We start from the raw sequence: 26,666 nt of genomic DNA, 5'->3' as shown, positions 1-26,666 counted from the left end.
CTGCATTTTGGTTCGATCCCTGCTCCTCCTCTTCGTATGAAGAGGAGGAGGAACGCCGTTACAGATGGAAGGGTTATATAATATGAGGTGGAAGGGTATTATATAGAGCCATGCAATAATGGCTCTATATAATACTGTATGTTTTCTTGAGTTTGTTCTGGATTTGGGGACTGTCAAAAGACCCCTGGTGGCATGTCTGGTGGGGTAAGTGTGTGTGTCAGAGCTGTGTGTAAGTTGACTATGCAACAGTTTTGAATTTTCAACACATTAATGTTTCTTATAAAAACAAGGGATGCAGCCAGTCTCTCCTCAACTCTTAGCCTAGAGAGACTGGCAAGCATAGTATTAATATTAGGCTGCTGATTACAATGAAGAGCAAGACGTGCCGCTCTGTTCTGGGACAGCTGCAGCTTAACTTGGTCTTTCTTTGCCGCACTTGACCACATGACTGGACAATAATAAAGATACAGTAAGACAAAACTGGAGTCTGCAGTGTGGTGTCAAAAAAGCAGAGCATCTCTTTTTTGGGTGGGTGGATGGATGAATGCAGATAAATGAAGAGCCAACCGATCCCCCCCCCCCCCCCAACACACACACACACACTGTAACACACTCTCACCAGCTCTCCAATTCATTAGAATGCAACTTGACAGATAACTTATTTATTCTCTTTACATCTTAACTCAATATTATAAAGCTTGAAGTTTAGTATTTTATAGCAGAGAGTGCAGATTTCCCCCTAAAGAAACTCATGGGTGAGCAGGCTGATGGACTAAATCGTTCCCAGGTAATCCAGACTGAGTAAATCAATGTCAGATCAACCAGGCGGACGAATCAATCCCACATCTACCAGACAGACGGACAGAGCGACAGACAAATCGATATCAAATCAGCCCAAACAGTCTAATCTATTATTGTCACATACACCATCTGTCTGTAAAACAAGACTGTAGGCCTATTTAATTTCATATAGTCCTATAGTTATTAGTTTGTGTAGGGTAGACGTTTAATTTGATAGTTTGGTTGGTGATTTGGATAGGATAATGTGTCTTATGTGAAGGTCCATGCTTTGATTGGTTGTTAAGTTCTGAGGGAGACATTGATGTGACGCAATTCATTTTCAGTTGGACTGCTTAAGTTCTAATCAACATCACGCCTTAGCTGTACACTGCAAGTAGGATTTAGAATGTTTGCGCTCCATAGTCTTCCGTAGTCTTTTGCGGTATCACTCTGCAGCTGACTCCGCAGACCGAAGACATTGTTAGTGTTGGGCTGTACTTACCTCATAGAGGAATCTCATAGAGGAGCCTGATTTAACACTGCACCACTGCGTTCCAAATGGCACTCTATTCCCTACATGGTGCACTGCTTTTGACCAGAGCCCTGCTTCAAAGTAGTGCACCAAATAGGGAATAGGCTGCCATTCGGGAAGCAATCTATCACTGGGCTGGTAGCTTATCCGGGACGGTTGCGTGGGAGCCGCACAATAGAAGAAGTGATTTGATGACACAACCAGTCTATTGAGATTAAAGGCAGTCTGCCCAGCCCGCTTAATCAAAGCCCCCTCGATCGATTCACGCCAGGAGCCATGACTTACTCACCTCTCATCCTCTCTCTCCCTCCCTCTCTCTCCCCCCCCCCTCTTTCTCCTCTCTCACTATCTCTTTCTCGCTCTCCTCTCTGTAGCTTTCTACTCTGTCTTTTTCTCTTCTCTCTCCTCCCTCTATCATCTATCGTCTGAGAGTCCCAGGCTTGGCCAAGGAGAATGAGACAATGTTCCCTATCGATTAACCAAGCGGCCTTGTACCCTGGGGGGACTGCAGGATGGATAGGCTGCCTATAGGGTGGTGTGTTTGTGTTTGTGTGTGTGTGTGTGTGTGTGTGTTTGTGTGCATGCACAAGTTTGTGCTTACATGCGTGCATGTGGTGGACATTCTGTACTGTAATATTTCATTACTAAGTGCAAATGTGTGTAATTGTCTGTGTGTCAGCTCAAAATTCAGTACAAAACAGACTGCATTTAAAATCTTGCTCCTTGGCCCGTATTTTGAGAGAGGCAGGGGAAACTAGGTCTCTGTGGTAAGACTGGTTTCATAATGCATGAGGAGGAGAGGACCGGGCTGAGCAGGTAAACATCCCTCACATCAAATGGAGTGAGAAAAGATAAGAGGGGGGGAAAGGAAGACAGAGTGAGGAAAGATGGAGAGAGGAGGAGACAGGATGCCGACTCTTTCCTTACCTTGTACCTAGAATGCCCGGGGCTAGGTTGAGAAAGGATTGTATTGAAGAAGCACTTGGATAATAATATTTGTGTGGCTTAGAATGAATGCTTGCTGGTCTATACATAGGCTACAAATGAATGCTTACAGTAAAGGTATAGGAAAAACATGCAAACATCTGAATATAACAGAGACATAAAGTAGATAAGTATTCAGTGTATAGAATTAGATGTAATACTGAAACACAGTAACATATATATATATATATATATACAGTACCTGTCAAAAGTTTACACACCTACTCATTCAAGGGTTTTTCATAATTTTTACTATTTTCTGCATTGTAGAATAATAGTGAAGACGTGAAAACCATGAAATAACACATATGGAATCATGTAGTAACCCAAAAAGTGTTAGTGTTAAACAATTATTTGCAGCCCAAATAAATGCTTCACAGAGTTCAAGAAACAGACATATATTTTAGATTTTAGATTCTTCAAAGTAGCCACCCTTTGCCTTGAAAGCTTAGAATGCTAAGAGTGTCCAGTCAACCCTGGTGCGTGTGTTTATGTATGTGCTATATGTTTTGTGTTTATAGGCATGCTCCCCCATTTAACACATACAGCTGCATATGTGTATGTTTATCAGTGTATGGTCAAGTTGCGTGCCTGCGTTTCCGTGTGTGTGCAGGCTTCCCTGTTTACCCACACAGCTTGGAACACACAGCTGAGATCTGAGAAAGTTTAACTTTTCTTTGGTAACATTTGAGTCTTTGTTTCTCTGGGTGTTACATCTCAGACAGTTTGTCAATATGCTGTGTTTATGGTGTGAAGAATATTGTGGCTGCTGCCTGTCTGGTCTGATGCAGTTTAGTGTGTACAGGGTAGTCTGCCATCGCAAAGTGCTGAGTTATCCTAGTCGGGGCTACAGAGGCACAGAACAGTACACACAGTGCATTCGGAAAGTATTCAGACCCATTCCCTTTTTACACATTTTGTTACATTACAGCCTTATTCTAAAAATTATTCTATAAAAAAAATCCTCATCAATCTACACACAAAACCTCATATTGACAATGCAAAAACATGTTTTTAGAAATGTTTCCATATGTATGTATGTGTGTGTGTGTATATATATATATATATATACTGTATATATATATATATTTTTTTTTTCCCAGACCAATTTGCTATAAGACTTGAAATTGAGTTCAGGTGCATCCTGTTTTCATTGATCATCCTTGAGATGTTTCTCGAACTTGATTGGAGTCCACCTGTGGTAAATTCAATTGATTGGATATGATTTGGAAAGGCACACAGTTGACATTGCATGTCAGAGCAAAAACCAAGCCATGCGGTTGAAGGAATTGTCCGTAGAGATCCAAGACAGGATTGTGTTCAGGCACAGATCTGAGGAAGGGTACCAAAATACTTCTGCCACATTGAAGGTCCCCAAGAACACAGTGGCCTCCATCATTCTTAAATAGAAGAAGGTTGGAATGACCAAGACTCTTCCTAGAGCTGGCCGCCTGGCCAAACTGAGCAATCGCGGGAGAAAGGCCGTGGTCAGCGAGGTGTCCAAAAACCTGATGGTCACTCTGACAGAGCTCCAGAGTTTCTATGTGGAGATGAGAGAACCTTCCAGAAGGATAACCATCTCTGTAGCACTCCACCAATCAGGGCTTCATGGTAGAGTGGCCAGACGGAAGTAAAAGGCACATGACTGCCCGCCTGGAGTTTGCCAAAAGGCACCTAAAGGACTCTCAGACCATGAGAAACAAGATTCTCTTGTCTGATGAAACCAAGATTTTACTCTTTGGCCTGAATGCCTGGCCTGAATGCCAACCGTCACATCTGGAGGAAACCTGGCAAACCCTACGCTGAAGCATGGTGGTGGCATCATCATGCTGTGGAGATGTTTTTCAGCGGCAGGGACTGGGAGACTAGTCAGGATCGAGGGAAAGAGGAACGGAGCAAAGTACAGAGAGATCCTTGACAAAAACTTGCGTGGCGTGAAGGTTCACCTTCTAACAGGACAACGACCCTAAGCACACAAACAAGACAATGCAGGAGTGGCTTCAGGACAAGTCTCTGAATGTCCTTGAGTGGCCGAGCCAGAGCCCGGACTTGAACATCTCTGGAGAGACCTGAAAATAGCTGTACAGCGACGCTCCCCATCCAACCTGACATAGCTTGAGATGATCTGCAGAGAAGAATGGGAGAAACTCCCCAAATACAGGTGTGCCAAGCTTGTAGCGTCATACCCAAGAAGACTGCTGCCAAAGGTGCTTCAAAAAAGTACTGAGTAAAGGGTCTGAATACTTGTGTAAATGTGATATTTCCATGTTATTTTTTCATGCATTTGCAATCATTTCTTTAACAAAGTGTTTGCTTTGTCATTATGGGGTATTGTGTGTAGATTGATGAGGCAAAAAAACAATTTAATGAATTTTAGTATAAGGCTGTAATGTAACAAAATGTGGAAAAAGTAAAGTTGTGTGTATATATAGTGTGTGTTGACACCCCTTCAAATGAGTGGATTTGGCTATTTGCTGACAAGTGTATAAAATAGAGCACACAGCCATGCTATCCCAGGAAAGGGCTGAAAATAGCCCATATTAATATACACTATATATACAAAAGCAAATGAGTGGATTCGGCTATTTCAGCCATACCCGTTGCTGCAGGTGTATAAAATCGAGTACACAGCCATGCAATCTCCGTAGACAAACATTGGCAGTAGAATGGCCTCACTGAAGAGCTATGTGACTTTCAACGTGGCACCGTCATAGGATGTCACCTTTCCAACAAGTCAGTTGGTCAAATTTCTGCCCTGCTAGAGCTGCCCCGGTCAGCTGTACATTCTTTATTGTGAAGTGGAAACCTCTAGGAGCAATAACGGCTCAGCCGTGAATTGGTAGGCCACACAAGCTCACAGAACGGGACCGCCGAGTGCTGAAGTGCGTAACTTGTAAAAATTGTCTGTCTTCGGTTGCAACACTCAATACAGAGTTCCAAATTGCCTCTGGAAGCAACGTCAGCACAAGAACTGTTCTTCGGGAGCTTCATGAAATGGGTTTCAATAACCGAGCAGCTGAACACAGGCTTAAGATCACCATGCGCAATGCCATGCGTTGGCTGGAGTGGTGTAAAGCTTGCCACCTTTGGACTCTGGAGCAGTGGAAGGTGTTCTCTGGAGTGATGAATCACACTTCTCCATCTGACAGTCAGATGGACGAATCAGGGTTTGGTGGATGCCAGGAGAAAGCTACCTGCCCCAATGCATAGTGCCAACTGTAAAGTTTGGTGGAGGAGGAATAATGGTCTGGGGCTGTTTTTCATGGTTCAGGCTAGGCCCATTATTCCAGTGAAGTGAAATCTTACCGCTACAGCATACAATGACATTCTAGACGCTTCTGTGCTTCCAACTTTGCGGCAACAGTTTGGGGAAGGCCCTTTTCTATTTCAGCATGACAATGCCCCCATGCACAAAGCGAGGTCCATGCAGAAATGGTTTGCTGAGATCAGTGTGGAAGAACTTGGCTGGCCTGCACAGAGCCCTGACCTCAACCCCATTGAACACCTTTGGGATGAATTGGAAGGCCGCTGCGAGCCAGGCCTAATCGCCCAACATCAGTGCAATGTTCCAACATCTAGTGGAAAGCCTTCCCAGAAGAGTGGAGGCTGTTACAGCAGCAAAGGGGGGACCAACTCCATATTAATGCGCATGATTTTGGAATGAGATATTCGACGAGCAGGTATTAACATACTTTTGATTGTATAGTGTACTTGTGGGCCTTATCCACATTGACTTAAATCAAACAAATCAAATCACACTTTGTCACATGCGCCGAATACAACAAGTGTAGACCTTACCGTGAAATGCTTACTTACAAGCCCTTAACCAACAGTGCAGTTCAAGAAAGAGTTAAGAAAATATTTACCAAGTAGACTAAAGTAAAAATGTATAATAAAAAGTAACACAATAAGAATAACGAGGCTATATGCAGGGGGCACCGGTACCGAATCAGTGTGCAGGGGTACAGGTTAGGTAATTTGTACATGTAGGTAGGGGTGAAGTGACTATGCATAGATAATAAACAGTGAGTAGCAGCAGTGTACAAAAGGGAGGGGGGAGGGTCAATGTAAATTGTCCGGTGGCGATTTAATTAATTGTTCAGCAGTCTTATTGCTTGGGGGTAGAAGCTTTTGAGGAGCCTTTTGGTCCTAGACTTGGCGCTCCGGTACTGCTTGCCGTGCGGTAGCAGAGAAAACGGTCTATGACTTGGGTGACTGGAGTCTCTGACAGTTTTATGGGCTTTCCTCTAACACCACCTATTATATAGTTCCTGGATGGCAGGACGCTTGGCCCAGTGACGTACTGGGCTGTTCGCACTCCCCTCTGTAGCGCCTTATGGTCAGATGCCGAGCAGTTGCCATACTAGGCGGTGATGCAACCGGTCAGGATGCTCTCGATGGTGCAGGGACATTACACATTCAATAAAAGTTTGTTAGGAGTTTTCAAACCTTTAAAGTAGCTTAATATCAAGACATTTGTTGTGTAAATCCATCTATATGCCTCCACTGCAAATATATATAAAGATTAACGCAAAATCAAAGAAGGAAAACCAGAAAGTAATTTTGGGTTGGAGGCATATAGTTGGATTTATACACCCAATTTCACATGACGTGGTTTCATCTTGGCATTAGTCTACTTTTGATGTCTGAAAAAACATCATCTTACACATGTTCGTTTATGAGTGTAATGTCCCTTTAGTGAAACATGGAACGAGGAAATAACTCCCCCAGATAATCTTATTCAATTTGAGATGGAGTTAAAGTGCTTTTGTATCACTATCATTAACATCACTCATTTGACCTTTCACATCCTAATGGCACGTCAGGGGACAACACTGACGATTTGTTGAAACACAGTGGTACCGATAGCTTAGGGGTGGTAGGGTAGAAATGGGCTTCCTTGTGTCCTATCATGTGCCTCCTCGTGGTGAATGTATCATCTATTTACCAGATGGGAATAAAGGCTTTAGGGGAGAGAACCTCATAATCTTTATTGAGCATGTGATGTGGTTTGTCACCAAGCCTATCTCCCGGCACAGCTGAGATTCATAAAGCTTATCAAGCAGTTAGAAAGAGAGCAAATATTTGGATTTAAATGTTTACACGGCTTTCTTCAGGAAATGACTGTTTGCATATCGTAATTTTTCAGAATTGGTCTCTAATCAAGCATAATTGTGTTGTTTTCTGTTATAGGTACACATTTCGGGGTGTGTACTCTGTGTACAAGCTTTGATGTAGGCCTAGGCTACATGGATAGGATTTGCTCCTTGTTTGCCTCAAACAATTGCTTTATCTTTATATAGCCACGATATACATGATTTTGGCTACTATTTCCGTCTAGCGAAGGGTTACGTAAGTCTCAATCCGTTACACGTGTTGTTATTGTAAAGTAAGATTTGAACGGGCAAACAGATCATAGGAATGGTGCTGCCGGAGGGCCGTCTTTTATTGGATGAAACTATGAGAAATGAGTTGCGTTGAGGGGCATTCTTCTCCTGGTGTAGTAGTTGCTGTATGGCTGCTCTAATCACTGTTTTGTTCTTTTTCCCTTTTTCATGTTATCGATGCCTATTTTCGTCACAGTGTGTTTATACAAGCTACTCTGTGTCTCGTCCAAAAAGTGTGTGTGTGTGTGTGTGCGCGCAAGAGATTCTTATATTTGGTTCCCATAGGCATAGCTAATCGAATCGAGCGTGAGTACGTTTGTAAGACAGTAACTTGGCAAAGAGTTGTTTTTCCTCCTCTCCGTTTTCAACATCTCATTGGTATCCAGTGACAAAGGCAACCGCATGTTCTGCTCCTCATCTGATCCAGGAGCCACTAATCCACCTCCAGCTTCTCCTCGCTCTCCTCTTACACAGGAAGATAGAGGACCAGGGGCTCTGCCCCGCTTCGACCAGAAGCTTATTGTTTCCATTTATTGACTCTTACGACAACACAGCTCCTACATTATGTGTCTGATTTATAACAAAGTGAGTTATGCCAAAGTGAGACACTGGCTCGTGCACCCAGGCCTGAATGTCAATGAAATAGTAGTATGTCGGATGAATTCCCTCTGTCTTGTCGGTGAGCATGGACGCAGGTTTGGATGTGGATCATGTGTTGATGCTGAAGTGTGTGTGTGTTTTGGGTTTGTGAATCTAATCGCATCCTCTGTCATTCTCCTCTGTCTCCCCAGATGGCGGACAAAACAGAATTTGGATTACTGCTTCCTCATGATGTACGCCCAGTCCAAAGGGACCTACTATGTGCAGGTACGAAACCTCAAGCCTCTTGCAGCATGCATTTGTCTACAGTGTTTTCTGTAAAGACTGAAGAAATTAGTATATTCTGCATTGTGAAATGAGAATCTTAGAAGTGTGTAAACACTATGAACTGTTTGTTCTTGGGAAAAATTGTTCTGACATGTCAGTGCTTGGAACTACATTGCTCACAGGGCAGCCATTTCACATAACCTTTGGACAGGTGGCACTCAACAACAGCTATAGTCCTACAGAAGCAATCTAGAAAACTATCGTGAGGGTGACACAGCAATAATATTTGCCCCAGTCGTTTCCCGCTGCTGAGGCTGCGTTCCTGAGAGCCGACGAGCGGCTGCCATTTAGATTTTTGATTTGATTTATTAGGATCCCCGTTAGCCGACGCCAATGGCGACAGCTAGTCTTACTGGGGTCCGAAACATAGTGAAAAATTCATTACAGACAAAATACTTTAGAATTTACATACATTTAAAAACATGAACATGTGGTGTGTGTGTGTGTGTGCGCCTCTATCAGTTACACATACACACAACAAGTAGGTCACATAGGGGAGAGGCGTTGTTGCATGAGGTGTTGCTTTATTAGTTTTTTTTAAACCAGGTTTGCTGTTCACTTGCGCTATGTGAGATGGAAGGGAGTTCCATGCACTCATGGCTCTGTATAATACTGTACGTTTCCTTGAATTTGTTCTGTACCTGGGAACTGAAAAGACTCACTGGTGTGGCATGTCTAGTGGCATAAGTGTGTGTGTAAGTTGACTCTGCAAACAATTTGGAATTTCCAACACTAATGTTTGTTATAAAAACAAGAAGTGATGCAGTCAGTCGTTCCTCAACTCTTAGCCAAGAGAGACTGGCGTGCATAGTATTAATATTAGCCCTCTGATTACAATGAAGAGCAAGACATGCTCTAAAAAACATTGTGCAGATGTGGTTGGAAGCCGAAGGGCTTATATGAAGACCACACCACATAAAAACAACAATATGCATTACATCAGTACAAAAATAAAAAAGGGTTGTTAAAACAGATAACAAAATCAACTCATTATGAATGATTTGATCAGTAATCACGGAGGGAAAAAAAGAACAATATTTGTTTTGTTTAAGTGTGTGTGTGTGTGCATGAGCGTTAGGGTATATGGAGGAGATTACTGAGTAGTTTGGTTCATCAGGCTGACCCCTAGTCTTCGCTTAAAGTTATTGAGGTTGATGATGAGGTTTTGGCAATGTGAAGATAAGAATTTCAGAGTATGGTACCTCTGTATCTGATTGAGAATTGACTATGTGATGTGTGGCAGTAGGGAGGGTGAAGGTTATCTCAGTGTCTTGTGTTTTATAGATGGATTTCAGAATTTACCTGGAAAAATTCATAGTATGATGATTTTGTAGAGGAAAGTGCATACTTGCCATACATTAATATCGTAAATAGACAAAATGTTAAGTTTCTTAAACGAAGATGCTGATGGAGCTAGGTAATTAGAATAGGTGGCTAGTCTTCCAAATGTATTTTGTATGATGAGTAATTTGTGTAGGTAGGAGGCAAATGTACTGCCCTAGACAATATTACAGTAAATTAGATATGGGTAAATGAAGCTATAGTATAGAGTTAGGAAGTAAGCCTGATGAACCAAACCACTAATCTTTCTGATGATACCAGCAGATTTCATCACTTTACTGCAGACAAATTGAATATCTTTCCAGGATAACTTTTCATCAATTAAAACTCAGAGGAATTTAGTGAATGTGACTTGTTCCATTTCATTCCCACTAATTGAGAGACTGGCTCGTTTTTTTAAACAATATTCTTTATTCTTACTAGTGAATATAATAAAGTTGGATTTTTTTAACATTGAAAGATAATTTGTTTATCTGGAACCGTACAGAAAATGTGGCCGTGCCTGAGTTGGCTTCATTAATTAGTGAATCAAAATTCTTGTGTGATAAAATCAAATTGGTATCATCACCAAAGAGAATGGGAAGTACGGTAGAAGACACAGCAGCAAGGTCATTGATATAGATTCGTATGGTATGGTAGAAGACACAGCAGAAAGGTCATTGATATAGATTAGGAATAACAAAGGTCCAATTATCCAACCCTGTGGCACACCACAGGATATCTTGGCCCTGATAGAGGCACAGCCATTTGCATAAACAAATTGTTCTCTATCATGAAAATAACTATATAGCCAATGATGTGTGTAATCATGAAAAACGTAAAAATGCAATTTAGAAAGTAATATTGTATGATCAAACTATATGTCAAACACGTTGGATAAGTTGCAAAAGAGTCATATCAGGATTAGTTTTTACGAAAATCATATCGGTGTTGATTTAAATGTTTCAATATTCTCTTATATACCATTTTTCTCTAGGATTTTAGAAAAACATGGTAATACAGTTATTGGGTGATAATTTGTCAAATATCTTGGATCCCCAGATTTATAGAAGGGATAACTTTGGCAATTTTTATGCAAATATGCAAGTAACCATTTTACTGTATTACACCTTTTGTATTCTATGCATGTGACAAATAGACATATATTTGGTTTGATATAGTGTGTGTTTGTGAAGGACAACATGACCTGCACCAAAGTCAGATTAGGATATAGGCCAATGACTAGATAGTGTAATTTTTTCTTTATTGTAGGCTACTACTACTTTTACCACTTTTAGTCTTGAAATCTTTGGTTGTTTACTATACACTCTGTTTAGCACATAGCCTCACATGTGAATACTTAAAGAGGGTGTGAAGGTTGCTGACAAAGAGGGGCTCTGCAGTAGGTAACCAACACATTCAAGGGCCATTTCTCAAAAGTGGGGTGACATGTTTATCAACTTTCAAGGCAGAATTTCTTTCCCATTTTTCCTTAACTGCAGTGTATGATATATACATTTCTAGCTCTGAGTCTCTACTTTTATCCATTGTAAAATAAACAGCATTTCAAACTTTGCTACATAGGACCGAATCCAGGTGGTGGGTCACATTTAGTCTCCTCAACTTGTTCAACAGCCACACCCTTCATTACCAGATTCAGCTGAGGTCTAGAACTTAAGGAATGATTTGTACCAAATACAATGCTCTTAGTTTAAGAGATGTTGAGTACCAGTTTATTACTGGCAACCCATTCTAAAACTGACTGCAACTCTTTGTTAAGGGTTTTACAGTCACTGGCACGTACAGTCCTTTCGGGAAATATGCACACAATTTTTCCACATTTTGTTACGTTACAGCCGTATTCTAAAATTGATTAAATAGAATAAATTCCTCATCAATCTACACACAATATCACATAATGACAAAGGGAAACATTTTTTTTTTTGAAATGTTTGCAAAAAATACAGAAATAGCTAATTTACATAAGTATTCAGACCCTTTGCTATGAGACTTGAAATTGAGCTCAGATGCATCCTGTTTCCATTGATCATCCTTGAGATGTTTCAACAACTTAATTGGAGTCCACCTGTGGTAAATTAAATTGATTGGACGGGATTTGGAAAGGCACACACCTGTCAATATAAGTGTACAGTGCATGTCAGAGCAAATACCAAGCCATGAGGTCGTAGGAATTGTCTGTAGAGCTCCAAGACAGGATTGTGTTGAGGCACAGATCTGGGGAAGGGTACCAAAACAATTATTCAGCATTGAAGGTCCCCAAGAACACAGTGGCCTCCATCATCCTTAAATGGAAGACGTTTGGAACCACCAAGACTCTTCCTAGAGCTGGCTGCCCGGCCAAACTGAGTAATCGGGGGAGAAGGGCCTTGGTCAGCGAGGTGACCAAGAAACCGATGATCATTCTGACAGAGCTCAATAGTTTCTCTGTGGATTTGGGAGAACCTTCTAGAAGGTTCACCAGAGGCATGGAATAGTCTACAATCCATGCTTCATCTAGATATGTTAGTGCCACTGAATGAATTTAAAATATTAATGGGAGACTCTGTTACGGAGGAGTGTAAATGCTTTTTTTTAGGCTGGATCATGTTGTATTGTTGTATGTATTGATTGTTGCTGCTGCCTTGGCCAGGTCTCCCTTGAAAAAGAGACTCTGTCTCAATGGGCTTTTCCTGGTTAAATAAAGGTTAAATACAAATTTTAAAAACAGGTTTGCCAAGCTTGTAGAGTCATACCCAAGAAATACCCAACAAATCGCTGCAAAAGGTGTTTCAACAAAGTACTGAGTAAAGGGTCTGAATACTTATGTAAATGTGATATTTCCGTTTATATATACTAACCTTTTTGCTTTGTCATTATAGGGTATTGTGTGTAGATTGATGAGGGGGGAAAAACAATTTCATCTGTTTTAGAACAAGGCTGTAACGTAACAAAATGTGGAAAAAGTCAAGGGGCCTGAATACTTTCCAAATGCACTGTATATGGTTGCATCATCATACATTTACATTTAAGTCATTTAGCAGACGCTCTTATCCAGAGCGACTTACAAATTGGAAAGTTCATACATATCCATCCTGGTCCCCCCGTGGGGAATGAACCCACAACCCTGGCGTTGCAAGCGCCATGCTCTACCAACTGAGCCACACGGGACCATACATAGACACACATGCTTTGTTTGTTGCTTGTGGCAGGTCATTGGTAAAAATAGAAAAGAGTAGAGAGCTGCCCTGTGGTACACCACACTTTACATGTTTGACATGAGAGAAGCTTCCATTAAAGAAAACCCTTTGAGTTTTATTAGATAGATAGCTCTGAATCCACGATATGGCGGAGGTTGAAAAGCCATAACACATACATTTACATACATTTACATACATTTTTTTCAACCACAGTTTATGATCAGTAATATAGTTTCAAAGGCTGCACTGAAATCGGACAGTACAGCTCCTACAATCTTCTTATCAATTTCTTTCAACCAATCATTAGTCATTTGTGTCTGTGCAGTACATATTGAGTGCCCTTCTCTATACGCATGCTGAAAGTATGTTGGTAATTTGTTTACAGAGAAATAGAATGGCGCCGGAGGAGATGCCTGCTGTTTTACGGGCTCCTAACCAATTGTGTAATTGTGTTTGTTTTTTATGTTATGTGTAACTTATTTTGTACATATTGTTTCTGCCACCGTCTCTTTTGACCGAAAAGAGCTTCTGGTTATCCGAACTGCGTTTACTCACCTCGTACTGGACGAAGATGTTTTGTGTAACGAGTCAGAAGCAAAGGATTTACTTCAGACTCCGGACAAGTCCCAAATCCCGTCATTCGCATGAAGAAGAGACAGAGATATAGGGGACGTAGGTCGGGGTGCCTTGTAAGGATCCGACGGCGAGTGAGTAATGCTTCTCTACCATCAGTCTTATTAGCCAACGTCCAATCATTGGATAATAAACTGGAAGAGCTCAGATCAAGAAAGACTATCCTACCAACGGGACATTAAAAACTGTAATGTCTTATGTTTCACATAGTCGTGGCTGAACGACGACATGGATAACATACAGCTGGCTGGGTTTTCCATGCATCGGCAAGATAGAACAGCTGCCTCCGGTAAGACAAGGGGTGGCGGTCTTTGTCTATTTGTCAATAACAGCTGGTGCACGAAATCTAATATTAAGGAAGTCTCAAGGTTTTGCTCGCCTGAGGTAGATTATCTCATTATAAGCTGTAGACCACACTGTTTCGAAGAGAGATTTCATTTATATTTTTCAAAGCTGTTTATTTACCATCACAAACCATTGCTGGCACTAAACAAGCTGTATAAGGCCATAAGCAAACAAGAAAATGCTCATCCAGAAGCATATTTCATGTGGTTTGGTACCCCATTCAATTCTTCTACAGCTGTGTTAAGGAAATAGCTTTATCCAGCCATGCTCCTATAGCGCAGCGGTCTGATATTGGCAACACTGGGTCTGGTGTGATGGCCTTGAGTGTCTCTAATGAAATTAAAATAACCAGACAGATGACTGAGGGCAAGGTCATTTATAGCATTAAAAACCATCAACCGTTTGATCTGCACCACCCGGACATCAACTGGAAGCCAGTTCCGTTCACCTGAAATTATTAGGGCTGAGCTTGAGTATAATTCTCATTAGTTTGTTTTGGGCTGTTTAAAATTTGTCATTCAGATGTGTTGTATGCCACTGAACCATGAGATACAAGCATAGTCATAGTGGCACTGTATCAGAGATGCCAGGGTCCTCATAGTCTCTGTATCCAGGAACTTGGCTACCACAGGAACTTTGTCCTGGAGTGAACCTTCCCAATGACCTTCAGAGCCATGAGTTCACCTGTCATGTGTTGGCTCAGTTCACATCCCAAGCATGTAACAGAGCATTCTTCCTGCACCAATACACCATTACACTTCACCGAGAAGTTGGAAGAGTGTCTCACTTTGTGTTTAGAACCAAACAGGGTACATTCTGTCTTGCCTAAATGCAGAGACAGTTTGTTGTCGGATAACCACTTAGTCAGTTCGCTGCTTCGGGTCTTTTCAACAGTCTCCTTATTCTTATGTGAAACCAAGAGGGCAGAATCATCCGCATATAGGAACAGAGGGCATGAAGAGGCAGAGTCCATGTCTTTTATGTAGAGCAAAATAAAATGCTCCCATGCGGGTGGAACCACGGTTTATCTCCTTAGTATCAGACAGTGTCACGCCCACATCCACCCTTTGGACCCTGTTAGTTAGGTATGACTTTTCCCATAATAAGGAGTTGGTGCCAAATCTTTGTAGGTCAAGCATCACCATACTACAGAAGTTTCCCTTGTCAATTTCTTGCTAGCTAAAATCTCTCAGGTATAGTAAACAAGTGTCGGTAGAATAGGAATGTCTGAAACCTGGCTGAAGGTAATGTAAAATGACAACACACAAGATTGACACTGTTCTGTAGTTCCCTTGTTCGACTTAGCTTCCTTTCTTGTGTAAAGGAACAACTCTTGCATGTTTCAACTCTTGTGGCAACTTACCATGTTGAATGGAAAGGTTGATGGTGTGTGTTACATAAGGTCCAATACGATCAGCAGCATCACTCAGGAATCTAGCTGGGATGTTATCCAGTGCTGTGGCTTTCTGTTTGTCAAGATCTTTAAGCATATTTGTAACATCTACAGTTGAAACCTGGGGAAATGCTAACTGTCCTTCGGAGACGCCCTTAACCGAATAATAGATTTGAATATGATGGTTTCCAAAGGTGCCAGAGCATTCTGGGTGTTGATCAACAAGGTTGCTGGCAATGGTGTTGAAAAACCAATTTAACTCATTTGTCAGCCACCTGTGCTCTGTAAAAGGTAACATTACCATTGATGTTCAGTCCAATGCTGTTTGACTTTTGTTTTGTGCTTGTTGCTAGGGCCTTGAGTCTTCCAAAGTCCCCTGGGGTCCTTTATATTGTCCTGGATCTTGCTCTTGTAGAAGGACAGTTTTGCTTCGTCAACCAGCCTTTGAACTGTATTCCTTAGGTGTTTGTATTGAGTGAAGGAATCTGGCAATTTTGACCTCGGTCTTTTCGAGCATCGTTTCTCAAGGTGATGGAAGAAGGATTTCCCTACTGATCCAGGATTTTGGCCTTTGTTTGATCCTCTTCACTTTTAGGGGTGCCAGCTTGTCCACAGTACTGACAAATTTACCTTGGAAGAGTTCCCATGCTCTATCCACACCCTCACTTTCCAATACATCAGACCTGTCAGACTGTCCTAGTGGTTCATTAAATCGTGTTTTTGTCATAGTTTTTGAAGGATCTTGTCCTGATGGTATTGTGGCAATTTTCCAGTTCCCCCCCTCACTTTCCTAGTGCGGTGTATTAAGAAATGGTCACTAATTCTATTTGCAATTATACCACTTTTGGATATCTTGTGTTATACAATAATGAGATCAATGTCAGTCTGACTGGTGTCACAGATTCTTGTAGGCTCATTTATCAACCGAGTCAAACAGAACGTTTTGCAAAAGTTAGACAAGGCCTTATACAGGGGGCAGCTCATGTTCACTACATCAGCATTTACATCACTCAGTAGAATCACTTCAGAGTTTAGAAAGTCACAGTGGGCAGTACACACATTTTCAAGGATCTCATAAAAGTAACTCCGGTCTGGAGGTCTTTACAAAGCCCCTGTAAAGATTGGTTTGCTTTTAGGTAATAATATATCCAGCCAAACTGCTTCCATGCGATCGTGATTTAAATCCGTTCTCATATTAAAACCAATGTCTGTTCTGACATTAATGTACACACCCCCTCCTCTCCGATTTCTTTCCTTTCGGGTAATTAGGAAGTTTTCTATTTCTGAGTCTTTGACGGAAGGATCTAGCCAAGTCTCTGTGAAACATAAAACCCCTGCATTACTCTTTTTGGCAGGCAAATCTCGATTTTTGTCAGTAGACTATGTACATTAAGATATAAACAATGCAAAACCTCTGGAGGCGAGGGGCTTGAAAGAGTCTACCTCAGGAAGTTCCGTTTGGGTGATATGTTCTCCTCATCACCAAGGAAGGCTGCAGACACAATTGATTGTGGGAGAGCAGACGGAGGACCAAAGGGTTAAACTCTGTCCATCTTTATGCAGTGTTGGGCCTCCGCCTCGGATGATAGTAACTGTGTAAGGAAACATTAAAACAAACAGGTTCAAATCCACACCTGCAACACAATCCAACATGCAAAATAAATAATAATGGAAACACTTGAGTAAATGAAGGGATACAATGTATATTTAAAGCAGGTGCTTCCACACAATTGTGGTTCCTGAGTTGATTAAGCTGTTAACATCCCATCATGCTTAGGGTCATGTATAAAAATGCTGGTCAGGCCATTATTTTGCCCATTATTTTGGCTATGCCCCCATAGGATGACAATGCCCCCATCCACAGGGCACGAGTGGTCACTGAATGGTTTGATGAGAATGAAAACCATGTAAACCACATGCCATGGCCGTCTCAGTCAGATCTCAACTCAACACTTTCCACCACCATCAACAAAACACCAAATGATGGAATTTCTTGTGGAAGAATAGTGTTGCATCCCTCCAATTAAGTTCCAGACACTTGTAGAATCAGTTACCTGTATCTGCAACTTCAAAAGGGTGCCCTCTACTTGACACTATAACACAGACAGGTTAAACAAGCAAACAGACAAACAAACAAAACAGGTGTATATGCTTAAACACACACGCGCTCCTCGTTGCCAGGCAGACTTTAGCCACTCGGATGGAAACATGTACCTTCAGGCTATACTCAAACCTTACACCCCAACCCGAGCACTCCATTCTGCCACCTCTGCTCTCTTGGCCCTCCCACCCTTACGGGGATCAAGTTCCGCTCAGCCCAGTCAAAGCTCTTCTCTGTCCTGGCACACTTTTGGTGGAATGAGCTTACCTCTGACGTTAGGACAGCAGAGTCCTTGCCCATCTTCCAAAAATGCCTGAAACCCTACCTCCTCACGGATTATCTTGATTATTCCCACAGCTTAATTGAGGAAAAATGTTCTTACTATGACTGAGTTATGTGGTTGTCCCCCCAGCTATATAAAGATGAATGCACTAACTGTAAGTCGCTCTGGATAAGAGCTTCTGCTAAATGACTAAAATGTCAATGGAAAATGGAAACCGATGGAAACAGGCATGTTTATTCCGCCACCGCCTGGGAATAGGATAACGGCCATCTGTTGCAGCCCAATGTACAGTATCACCCTCGCTCTGCGTCCAACTTGCAAAACATGTATCCAGGCTGTCTCCACCTCGGTCCCCACATGCGGCAGGAGAACAGGGGGCGAGAGGGAAGCGCGTGAGATGGGAAGTGACAGGGGTTGCGTGGGCCCAGTGCTGGAGCCTTGCCTCAGATAGGAGAGGAGCGCATTATGCCACAGTTTATTCCTTCCTAATCACCTCATCTGTTTAGTGACACACACAGAGCAGCCGTCACTTCTCTCAACATGGCTGTCGAGCTGTCTTTTTTTCTTTTTGTTTTCTCTTTTTGTTTTTTTGCGTTAATTAGTTGTAGTTTAGAGTCGGAGTCTACACCTGTTGTTTACAAAGCATGTGACAAATATCATTTATTTGATTGATTTTGCGGTCGTGTGTCATTTCCTGCTCAAGTCTATTGAAGCTTTAAAAATGAGATGCTTAAAAAAAAATGTAAGAGGAAAAAGGAAAGAGTGTACAGACAAAGTGATGAGGTAATTGTACTAGACCAGGTATTCCCAAACTGGGGGCAATGCTGTCCGGGGTACGCCAAATATATATCTATTTTTTTTTTAAGATTCTTATTTTTTTATTTTTTACATTTTCAAACAGTCCATTTATATTTTCTAACGGGGCTACACATTTGGGTGAGTTTTTTTTCTTGCCTGAGTAGCCTCGTTTCACTGCCAAAAATAAAATTGAACCTTCTAGTTTTCAGCGAAATAACAACACAATGTCAAAATACAGGTAGCCTAGTCAAATAATGAACATCCAATCACATCAACCGTTACTCTCTGGGGAATTCCACCAGTGGTCCGTATGTAGCCAAACGTAGCTGCTGCTCATGTTGGTATCTGTACTGATAGCGCAAAAGCCATGACAGGGAGACATAGTGGAGTGGTAACGCACGTGCAAGCAGTTGCTCCCGACGCCACTTGGGTACACTGCAGCATCCACCGAGAGGCTCTTGCTGCCAAGGGAATGCCTGACAGCTTGAAAGACTACAGTGAAAATGGTTAACTTTGTTAAAGCAAGGCCCCTGAACTCTCGTATTTTATGCAATTTGCAATGAAATGGGCAACGCTTTTACAACATACAGAAGTGCGCTGGTTATCAAGGGGCAAAGTATTGACACGTTTGTCTTTACTGACCATAATTTTCACTTGTCTGACCGCTTGCACGATGGCGAGTTTATCACACAACTGGCCTATCTGGGTGATATTTTTTTTTGCGTGAATGATCTGAATCTAGGATTACAAGGGACTATTACAAGCAACTATATTCAATGCGCGGGACAAAATTGAGGCTAAGAAGTTGGAGCTCTTCTTGGTCTGCATTAACAAGGACAACACATAGGTCCTTCCATCATTGTATGATTTTTTTTGTATGCAAATTAACTCAAGCCTACGGACAATGTCAAATGTGATATAGCAAAGCACCTGAGTGAGTTAGGTGTGCAGATATGCAGGTACTTTCCTCGAAATGGATGACACAAACAACTGGATTCGTTATCCCTTTCATGCCCTTCCTCCAGTCCACTTACCAATATCTGAACAAGAGAGCCTCATCGAAATTGCAACAAGCAGTTCTGTGAAAATGTAATTTAATCAGAAGCCACTGCCAGATTTCTGGATTCGGCTGCGCTCAGAGTATCCTGCCTTGGCAAATCGCGCTGTTAAGACTCTGATGCCCTTTGCAACCACGTACCTATGTGAGAGTAAATTCTCGGCCCTCACTAGCATGAAAACTAAATACAGGCACAGACTTTGGGTGGAAAATGATTTAAGACTGAGACTCTCTCCAATACAACCCAACATTGCAGAGTTATGTGCATCCTTTCAAGCACACCCTTCTCATTAACCTGTGGTGAGTTATTCACCATTTTTGATGAACAAATAAGATTTTAAATGTAAGATGGTTAAATAAAGAGCAAAATGATTGATTATTATTATTATTATTTGTGCCCTGGTCCTATGAGAGATCTTTGTCACGTCTAACAAGCCGGGTTGTGACAAAAACTCATTCTTATGTTTAATAAATGTATTGTATAGTGTGTGTGTGTGTGGCAGGCTTACAATGATGACAAAAAACAACATTTGAGAGTGCACTGACCCTGGTATGCAGCTGGGAGTTGAATGTTTGAAGGGGTACGGGACTATAAAAAGTTTGGGAACCACTGCACTAGACAATATGTTGAGTCATACAAATGTGTAAAACAGCTTCATTTCACATTGTCATTCATGATGTGTAATGTTTTCAACCCCTTCCAGAGTTTTCAATTATTGAATAGTCATGGCCATATGGCTGCAATCACAAAACCCCATTGCTACAAATTACACCAATTAGTATTTAATTAAACGTAATGACTGGGAATTGTCACGTTAATGAGAGAAATAAGCACAGAACAGAATGTTTGTCTTTATTTCCCGTTTTTCTTCTCTCACTTTCTCTCAGCTGGAGGATGACATTGTGGCCCGTCCGAATTACTTCACCACGATGAAGAACTTTGCCCTGCAGCAGCCGTCTGACGAGTGGATGATCTTGGAGTTCTCCCAGCTGGGCTTCATTGGTAAGCCTCAGCCCATGCCAAAAAAGCTAGCATAGTGCCACTGTTGAGTGTTTGAGTTAACGAGCGATGACTCAGTGTGTCACCAAGGCAACGTTACAGAGATACAGCCAGAAGAGCTAGCCCTACTAGCGCGCTGCTTTTGAGTGCCTATGTGTGGTAAAGAGCCATGTCACGAACGTACTGCAGCCAGAAGAACTAGCCTATAGTGCTCTAATACTGAATGTGTGAGTTAAAGATTTACGACTTAAGATTCGTACCAAGGCAGCCCCGAAAAAGGGACTAACAATGAACCTCTAATTAGTACACTGATATTTGAACATAGGGCAAGACACATAAACTTGAAAGCCGCTCGGCTATTCAAAGGCATAATCCTGAGTAATGGCAAAGGTAAGCTATTTTAGTCAGAAGGTTATGATCAAATCTACAGCTTGGCAGGAAAGTTGTTCCAAAGCTCCCTCCAACTCGTCAGAACTCAATTTAAAAGTACCCACTTTGAATTAAAGCCGCCAAAATTAATTGAAGCGTCAACCTCCATTTGATCTCTGCTGTAATTATACTGTCGAGAGTAATCAATTACTTATATCTTCCGGAATCTATCAGTGTTGGGTAGCTGGCATGTGAAAATACAGCACTTGAATGGGGTTGAAGTACATTTTAGAGTCAAGGCCACAGTCCCGGTTTGTGAGAGCAGTTCCAACTTTCAAGTACAGTGAGCTGGAGGGGACAAATTGCGGCCAAAGCTTTTCAGTTGTCTCGTTATCTTCAGGGATAAAATGGGGAACGTGTGGTGTGTTTTCGGGGCTCGTAGGGAGCTAGTTGATTTTGACCCAAAGTAAAGAGGTTTTGACAGCCAGCGCAGGGCCTGGTCCCATGGTAAACTGAACCAAAGAATCCCCTAGTCGTTGTTTCTGCAGGGTTTGACACGTGCTATACACAAGCATTCCAACGACACACACAGACTCACTGTCAGAGTCAATCGTTTTTTTATTTTTATGAAAATTAATAGTGATATACGTCATCCTTTCCACTCAGCACTCATCTATGATTGAACCAAAAATATGTCACCGATTGATTTGAAATTATGAGCGGAAAATACCCAAATAAACCCTTCTCTGATGGTGTGTTTTTGTCATGGGACTCATAATAGTCTGGCTGATGCTGATTTCCACTTTCTTATGATTGTGGCCTTTTGACATTTCTAACTTTTCCATTCAGAGGGGGGGGGGGGGGTGTCTTGTGACTCTCTGCTGATCAGTAAAGAACAAATGACAGCAGCCACTTAAAGGCCACCAAGCGGCCACAGCTGTCACACATACAGCCAAGGCATTGTGTGCCTCTGTGTCGTGTGTGTGTGTTCACACAAGTGACAACTGAGAGCATTTTTTTTCTCTCTGAGAAATGGAAAAGAAATGTATTGGAAGAAGCGTCAGTGAAGTGATTGCCATGGACCAAGCATTATGAAGACACGACACTAATTAGCCGAGTGTCATCCAACAGTAACCCTTTACAAGGGTGACATTTGACCAAAACACTTTCTACACACACACACACACACACACACACACACACATACAGTATATATATATATATACAGAATCCCCCTCATGTACACACAATTACACTGCATGCAGCATGCTCTTTCCCATGAGCTTCTGCTGTTGCACATTACTCTAATAGGTCCCTGAGCGCTGTTCGGGGCCCAGCTTAACCAGTGATTGATGTCCACTCTGCTCTCTCCACACCACCCCTCCAGCCCCATCTCCCCCAGCAAAGACCTACCTCATTACTGGGCCCTGTCTATAGAGGCTGTCAAACAACATGTGTTATATTCTCCCTCTAGCTATAGGACCAGTAGGCTGTATATGGACTAGGGAGTGATACTGATCTAAGGTTAGTTTTGTGCTTAAGGGTAAGCATGGGATTGGGGGAGGGCAAGCTGATCTGAGACCTGTGCCCACTGGCAACTTCTACCTATTGGGGAATAGTCTATTGGGAGCCCATTGACTAATAAAACAATACATTTAGGTGCAATATTTTGCTGCTGGTAGAACAAAAGTTGTCTCCAAGGACTCTCCCATGGGGGGTAAACAATGCTGAGATTGCTATTCACTTTCAATTGAGTAGAAATCTTAGCCTGAGATTGCTTGACGTGGGCCTTCTCCTATTCCACTTATCAAACATATAAAGTTAAAGCTTCTGACGGATAACGTAGCCACTGCCGTCACTCGCTGTGCTTATCTAAGCGTATTGAGTGCCTGTCAGTTTAGTGTGTGGATCCGATTCCAGGCTTCCCGTGGAGGACATGGGGTTGAGGCGTCTCTTTCTCTTTCTCCCCCATCTCTCTTTCTCACCCCCATCTCTGCCATCTCTCTCTCCCTCGCTCTGTATCACCCCTATATCTCTCTCATCTTTCCCTCTCTCCTCTCTTTCTCCTTCCCCCTCTCCGTACACATTTAAGTTGAGCGCATGGTCCTCGCGTGTAGCCTGGGACGGCGGGCCCGGGATGGCGGGCCCGGTCCGACAACCGTGACTTAACGCTGCTCAGGCAGGTTCTGAGTTTTGATAAGCCGACAGGCTCGCATCTCCTGCCTGTCACAACGAGCACTTCGCCGAATCACATCCGCCGGGCCGTCAACAGCATTGGTCACAGAAAAGACACCAACCTCGATTCTGCATTGCTTGTTTTCAGTCTGAGGACTAGGAGAGAGGGAGCGGGGAAGAGAATGAGACCTAGGTTTAGAATCGCTGAGCGTTTGAACTTGTTCGAAGTTGTCACCTTTTTGAGAGATTTTAAACGGACGAGGTACAATAGTTAAAAGGAGGAATAGCTATAGGGTTGAGTAATGATACTCTCACATTTTTGCTTCTTCCTTTTCCCTAAAGATGAAGGAAGTAGCCTAGACAACAAGATTTACCAAAAATCAACTCCCATTCTCATCATGCGCTATTACGCGGTCAGAGAGCTGCACAGCCTCTGTATTAGGCTTAGTCCAGTCAGCGTTTGTTAGTCAAGGGGCTTTAAAACACAATTACATAACATAATTAGTCATCGTCGTGACGATAATGATCAGAGACAAACCATAACAATATTCCCCTCATAGGATAAGCCATGCGGCGCTAAATACATAATTCCCACGAAGCAGTGGGGAGGCTTTGTGAGCAGTAATCCGATGGGCTGTGCTCTGACTTGGCTCTCTCAGGTGTTTTTAGGAGCTCTAGCTAGTGGTTAGCGACTGTTAGTGACTCTCTCCCTTCCGCTCTCATAAGCATTCTGCGGCTAACCGGCCCGACAGGCCTAGCAGCGAGCGCAATCAGGGGGACAGCCATTTGAATGTGTGGATATGCATATGAGTGCAAGGAAATAGGGGGTAGAGAGAGAGAGAGAGGTCATGTCTTCCGGATGACTGAGCAGTGAACAGGACTAGAAGTGGAACACGACTACTGAGATGGACAGGACAGGGTGTCTCACTCAGTGTTGATTTATGAAGATTAGTGAGGCAAAGGTGGGCGGGGGTCAATCTCGTTTGAATGAGTGAGGGGGGAGGAAAGACTATCAGCTGATAGAAAAGGAGGAGAAAACACAGTACAGAGTATCCTACCTAAATAAAACGGATAGCTCTCAATAGCCTACAGAGATAAATAAAGATATGCACGGTCCAAGAAACTAGAACCTGATTCAATTCAAATAAAACAGAAGACTTAAAATTGTCATTTACTCCATCTGCTGAAATATTACTTATGTTATAACAAATGACACATTTGATTAAAAATCATCCATCATCTTGAGCGCGCTTCATGGCAAACAATCAATGATGCTATCATTTTCCAGCACCTCTCGCCGCCACGTGCACAAATTCTCATTAGCGCCCAAGGGATCATGTAGGGATGGAGAGAAATGGGATTTGTCAGTTTAATTTGGACTGCAGTGCTCGACAGTGGGTTTGGCAGTCCAGGGGTGCATCTCCATACTCTAGAGTGGCTTCATCTCCTCATGTCCTCGCCTTCATCTGCACTAATTTGAAAGAACTGGACAGTTGAAAGTAAAGATCTGGATGCCAGTCACCATATTGCTTTCAAACTAGTGCAGAATGAAGAGAAAAGTAGGTCACTTAAGAGTATTGCGATGTACCCCAAGTCCTGCATTCGGTACTTATTCATTATTCAGCAGTCAGCGATTCATAGCATATGTAAGCACCACATTGTTCTTACACTTTATTCATAGCAGCTTGTTGGTGACAAGGCCAGAGAAAAGCATCTCTCCTAAGTCACAATCCTAATATTGTGCTGCGTTTTCAGCCCAGAAGTAAATTCCACCTCTGTATCCCTTCACGCAAGCATTCTCCTGAGTCAGCATTCACTAGCATTACAGCCTTCACCTTCTCCCATGAGTTCATGTAATTTAGATGCATGACAACTAATGCAATACGGTTGTTATATACACGCACACACACACACACACACACACACACACACACACACACACACACACACCTGTCTCTTATACACATCTAGATGTGTACACACACACACACACACACACACACACACACACACACACACACACACACACACACACACACACACACACACACACACACACACACACACACACACACACACACACACACACACACACACACACACACACACACACACACACACACACACACACACACACACTGCATTCGGAAAGTATTCAGACCCCTTGACTTTTTCCATTTTTTTATTTTTTTTACAGCCTTATTCTGAAATTGATTAATTCCTTTTTTCCCCCTCATCATGACAAAGCCATTTTTTTACTGAAATATCACATTTACATAAGTATTCAGACCCTTTACTCAGTACTTTGTTAAGCACCTTTGGCAGTGAATACAGACTCTTCTTGGGTATGACGCTACAAGCTTGGCACACCTGTATTTGAGGAGTTTATTCCGTTCTTCTCTGCAGATCCTCTCAAGCTCTGTCAGGTTGGATGGGGAGTGTCACTGCACAGCTATTTTCAGGTCTCTCCAGACATGTTTGATTGCGTTCAAGTCTGGGCTCTGGCTGGGCCACTCAAGGTCATTCAGATAATTGTTCCGAAGAAACTCCTGCGTAGTCTTGGCTGTGTGCTTAGGGTTGTTGTCCTGTTGGAAGGTGAACCTTCACCCCAGTCTGAGGTCCTGAGCGCTCCGAAGAAGGTTTTCATCAAGGATCTCTCTACTTTGCTCTGTTCATCTTGCCCTCAGTCCTGACTAGTCTCCCAGTCCCTGCCACTTAAAACATCCCCACAGCATGATGCTGCCACCACCATGCTTCACCGTAGGGATGGTATTGGTCAGGTGATGAGCTCTGCCTGGTTTCCTCCAGATGTGATGCTTGGCATTCAGGCCAAAGAGTTCAATCTTGGTTTCTTCAGACCAGAGAATCTTGTTTCTCATGGTCTGAGAGTCCTTTAGGTGCCCTTTGGCAAACTCATGTGTTTTTTATTGAGGAGTGGCTTCAGTCTGGCCAATCTACCATAAAGGCCTGATTGGTGGAGTGCTGCAGAGATGGTTGTCCTTCTGAAAGGTTCTTCCAACTCTACAAAGGAACTCTGGAGCTCTGTCAGAGTGAAAATCACCTCCCTGACCAAAGACCTTCTCCCCCGATTGCACAGTTTGGCCGGGCAGCCAGCTCTAGGAAGAGTCTTGGTGGTCCCAAACTTCTTCCATTTAAGAATGATGGAGGCCACTGTGTTCTTGGAGATCTATTTTTTGGTACTATTCCCCAGATTTATGCCTCGGCACAAGTCTCTGAGCTTTACGGACAATTCCTTCATCCTCATGACTTGGTTGTTGCTCTGACATGCACTGACAACTGTGGGATCTTATATAGACAGGTGTGTGCCTTTCCAAATCATGTTCAATCACTTGAATTTACCACAGGTGGACTACAATTAAGTTGT

At 42.5% G+C, this 26,666-nt stretch overlaps 1 protein-coding gene across 1 annotated transcript in view; it reads left to right on the top strand.

Annotated features, from left to right (window-relative positions):
* Positions 1–26,666, top strand: part of mgat4b (alpha-1,3-mannosyl-glycoprotein 4-beta-N-acetylglucosaminyltransferase B) — a 227,396-nt gene that overhangs the window by 149,269 nt on the left and 51,461 nt on the right. The window contains exons 7-8 of the mRNA XM_023992677.2: positions 8,475–8,550; positions 20,626–20,740. Of these exons, the coding sequence (XP_023848445.1) occupies positions 8,475–8,550; positions 20,626–20,740 (191 nt within the window). The remainder of the gene's footprint in view (positions 1–8,474; positions 8,551–20,625; positions 20,741–26,666) is intronic.

Source organism: Salvelinus sp. IW2-2015, linkage group LG8 (genome assembly GCF_002910315.2).
Source record: "Salvelinus sp. IW2-2015 linkage group LG8, ASM291031v2, whole genome shotgun sequence".
Taxonomy (NCBI): Eukaryota; Metazoa; Chordata; class Actinopteri; order Salmoniformes; family Salmonidae; genus Salvelinus; species Salvelinus sp. IW2-2015.
The sequence above is the reverse complement of the archived record's forward strand: the minus strand, read 5'-3'. Positions and strand labels throughout refer to the sequence as shown.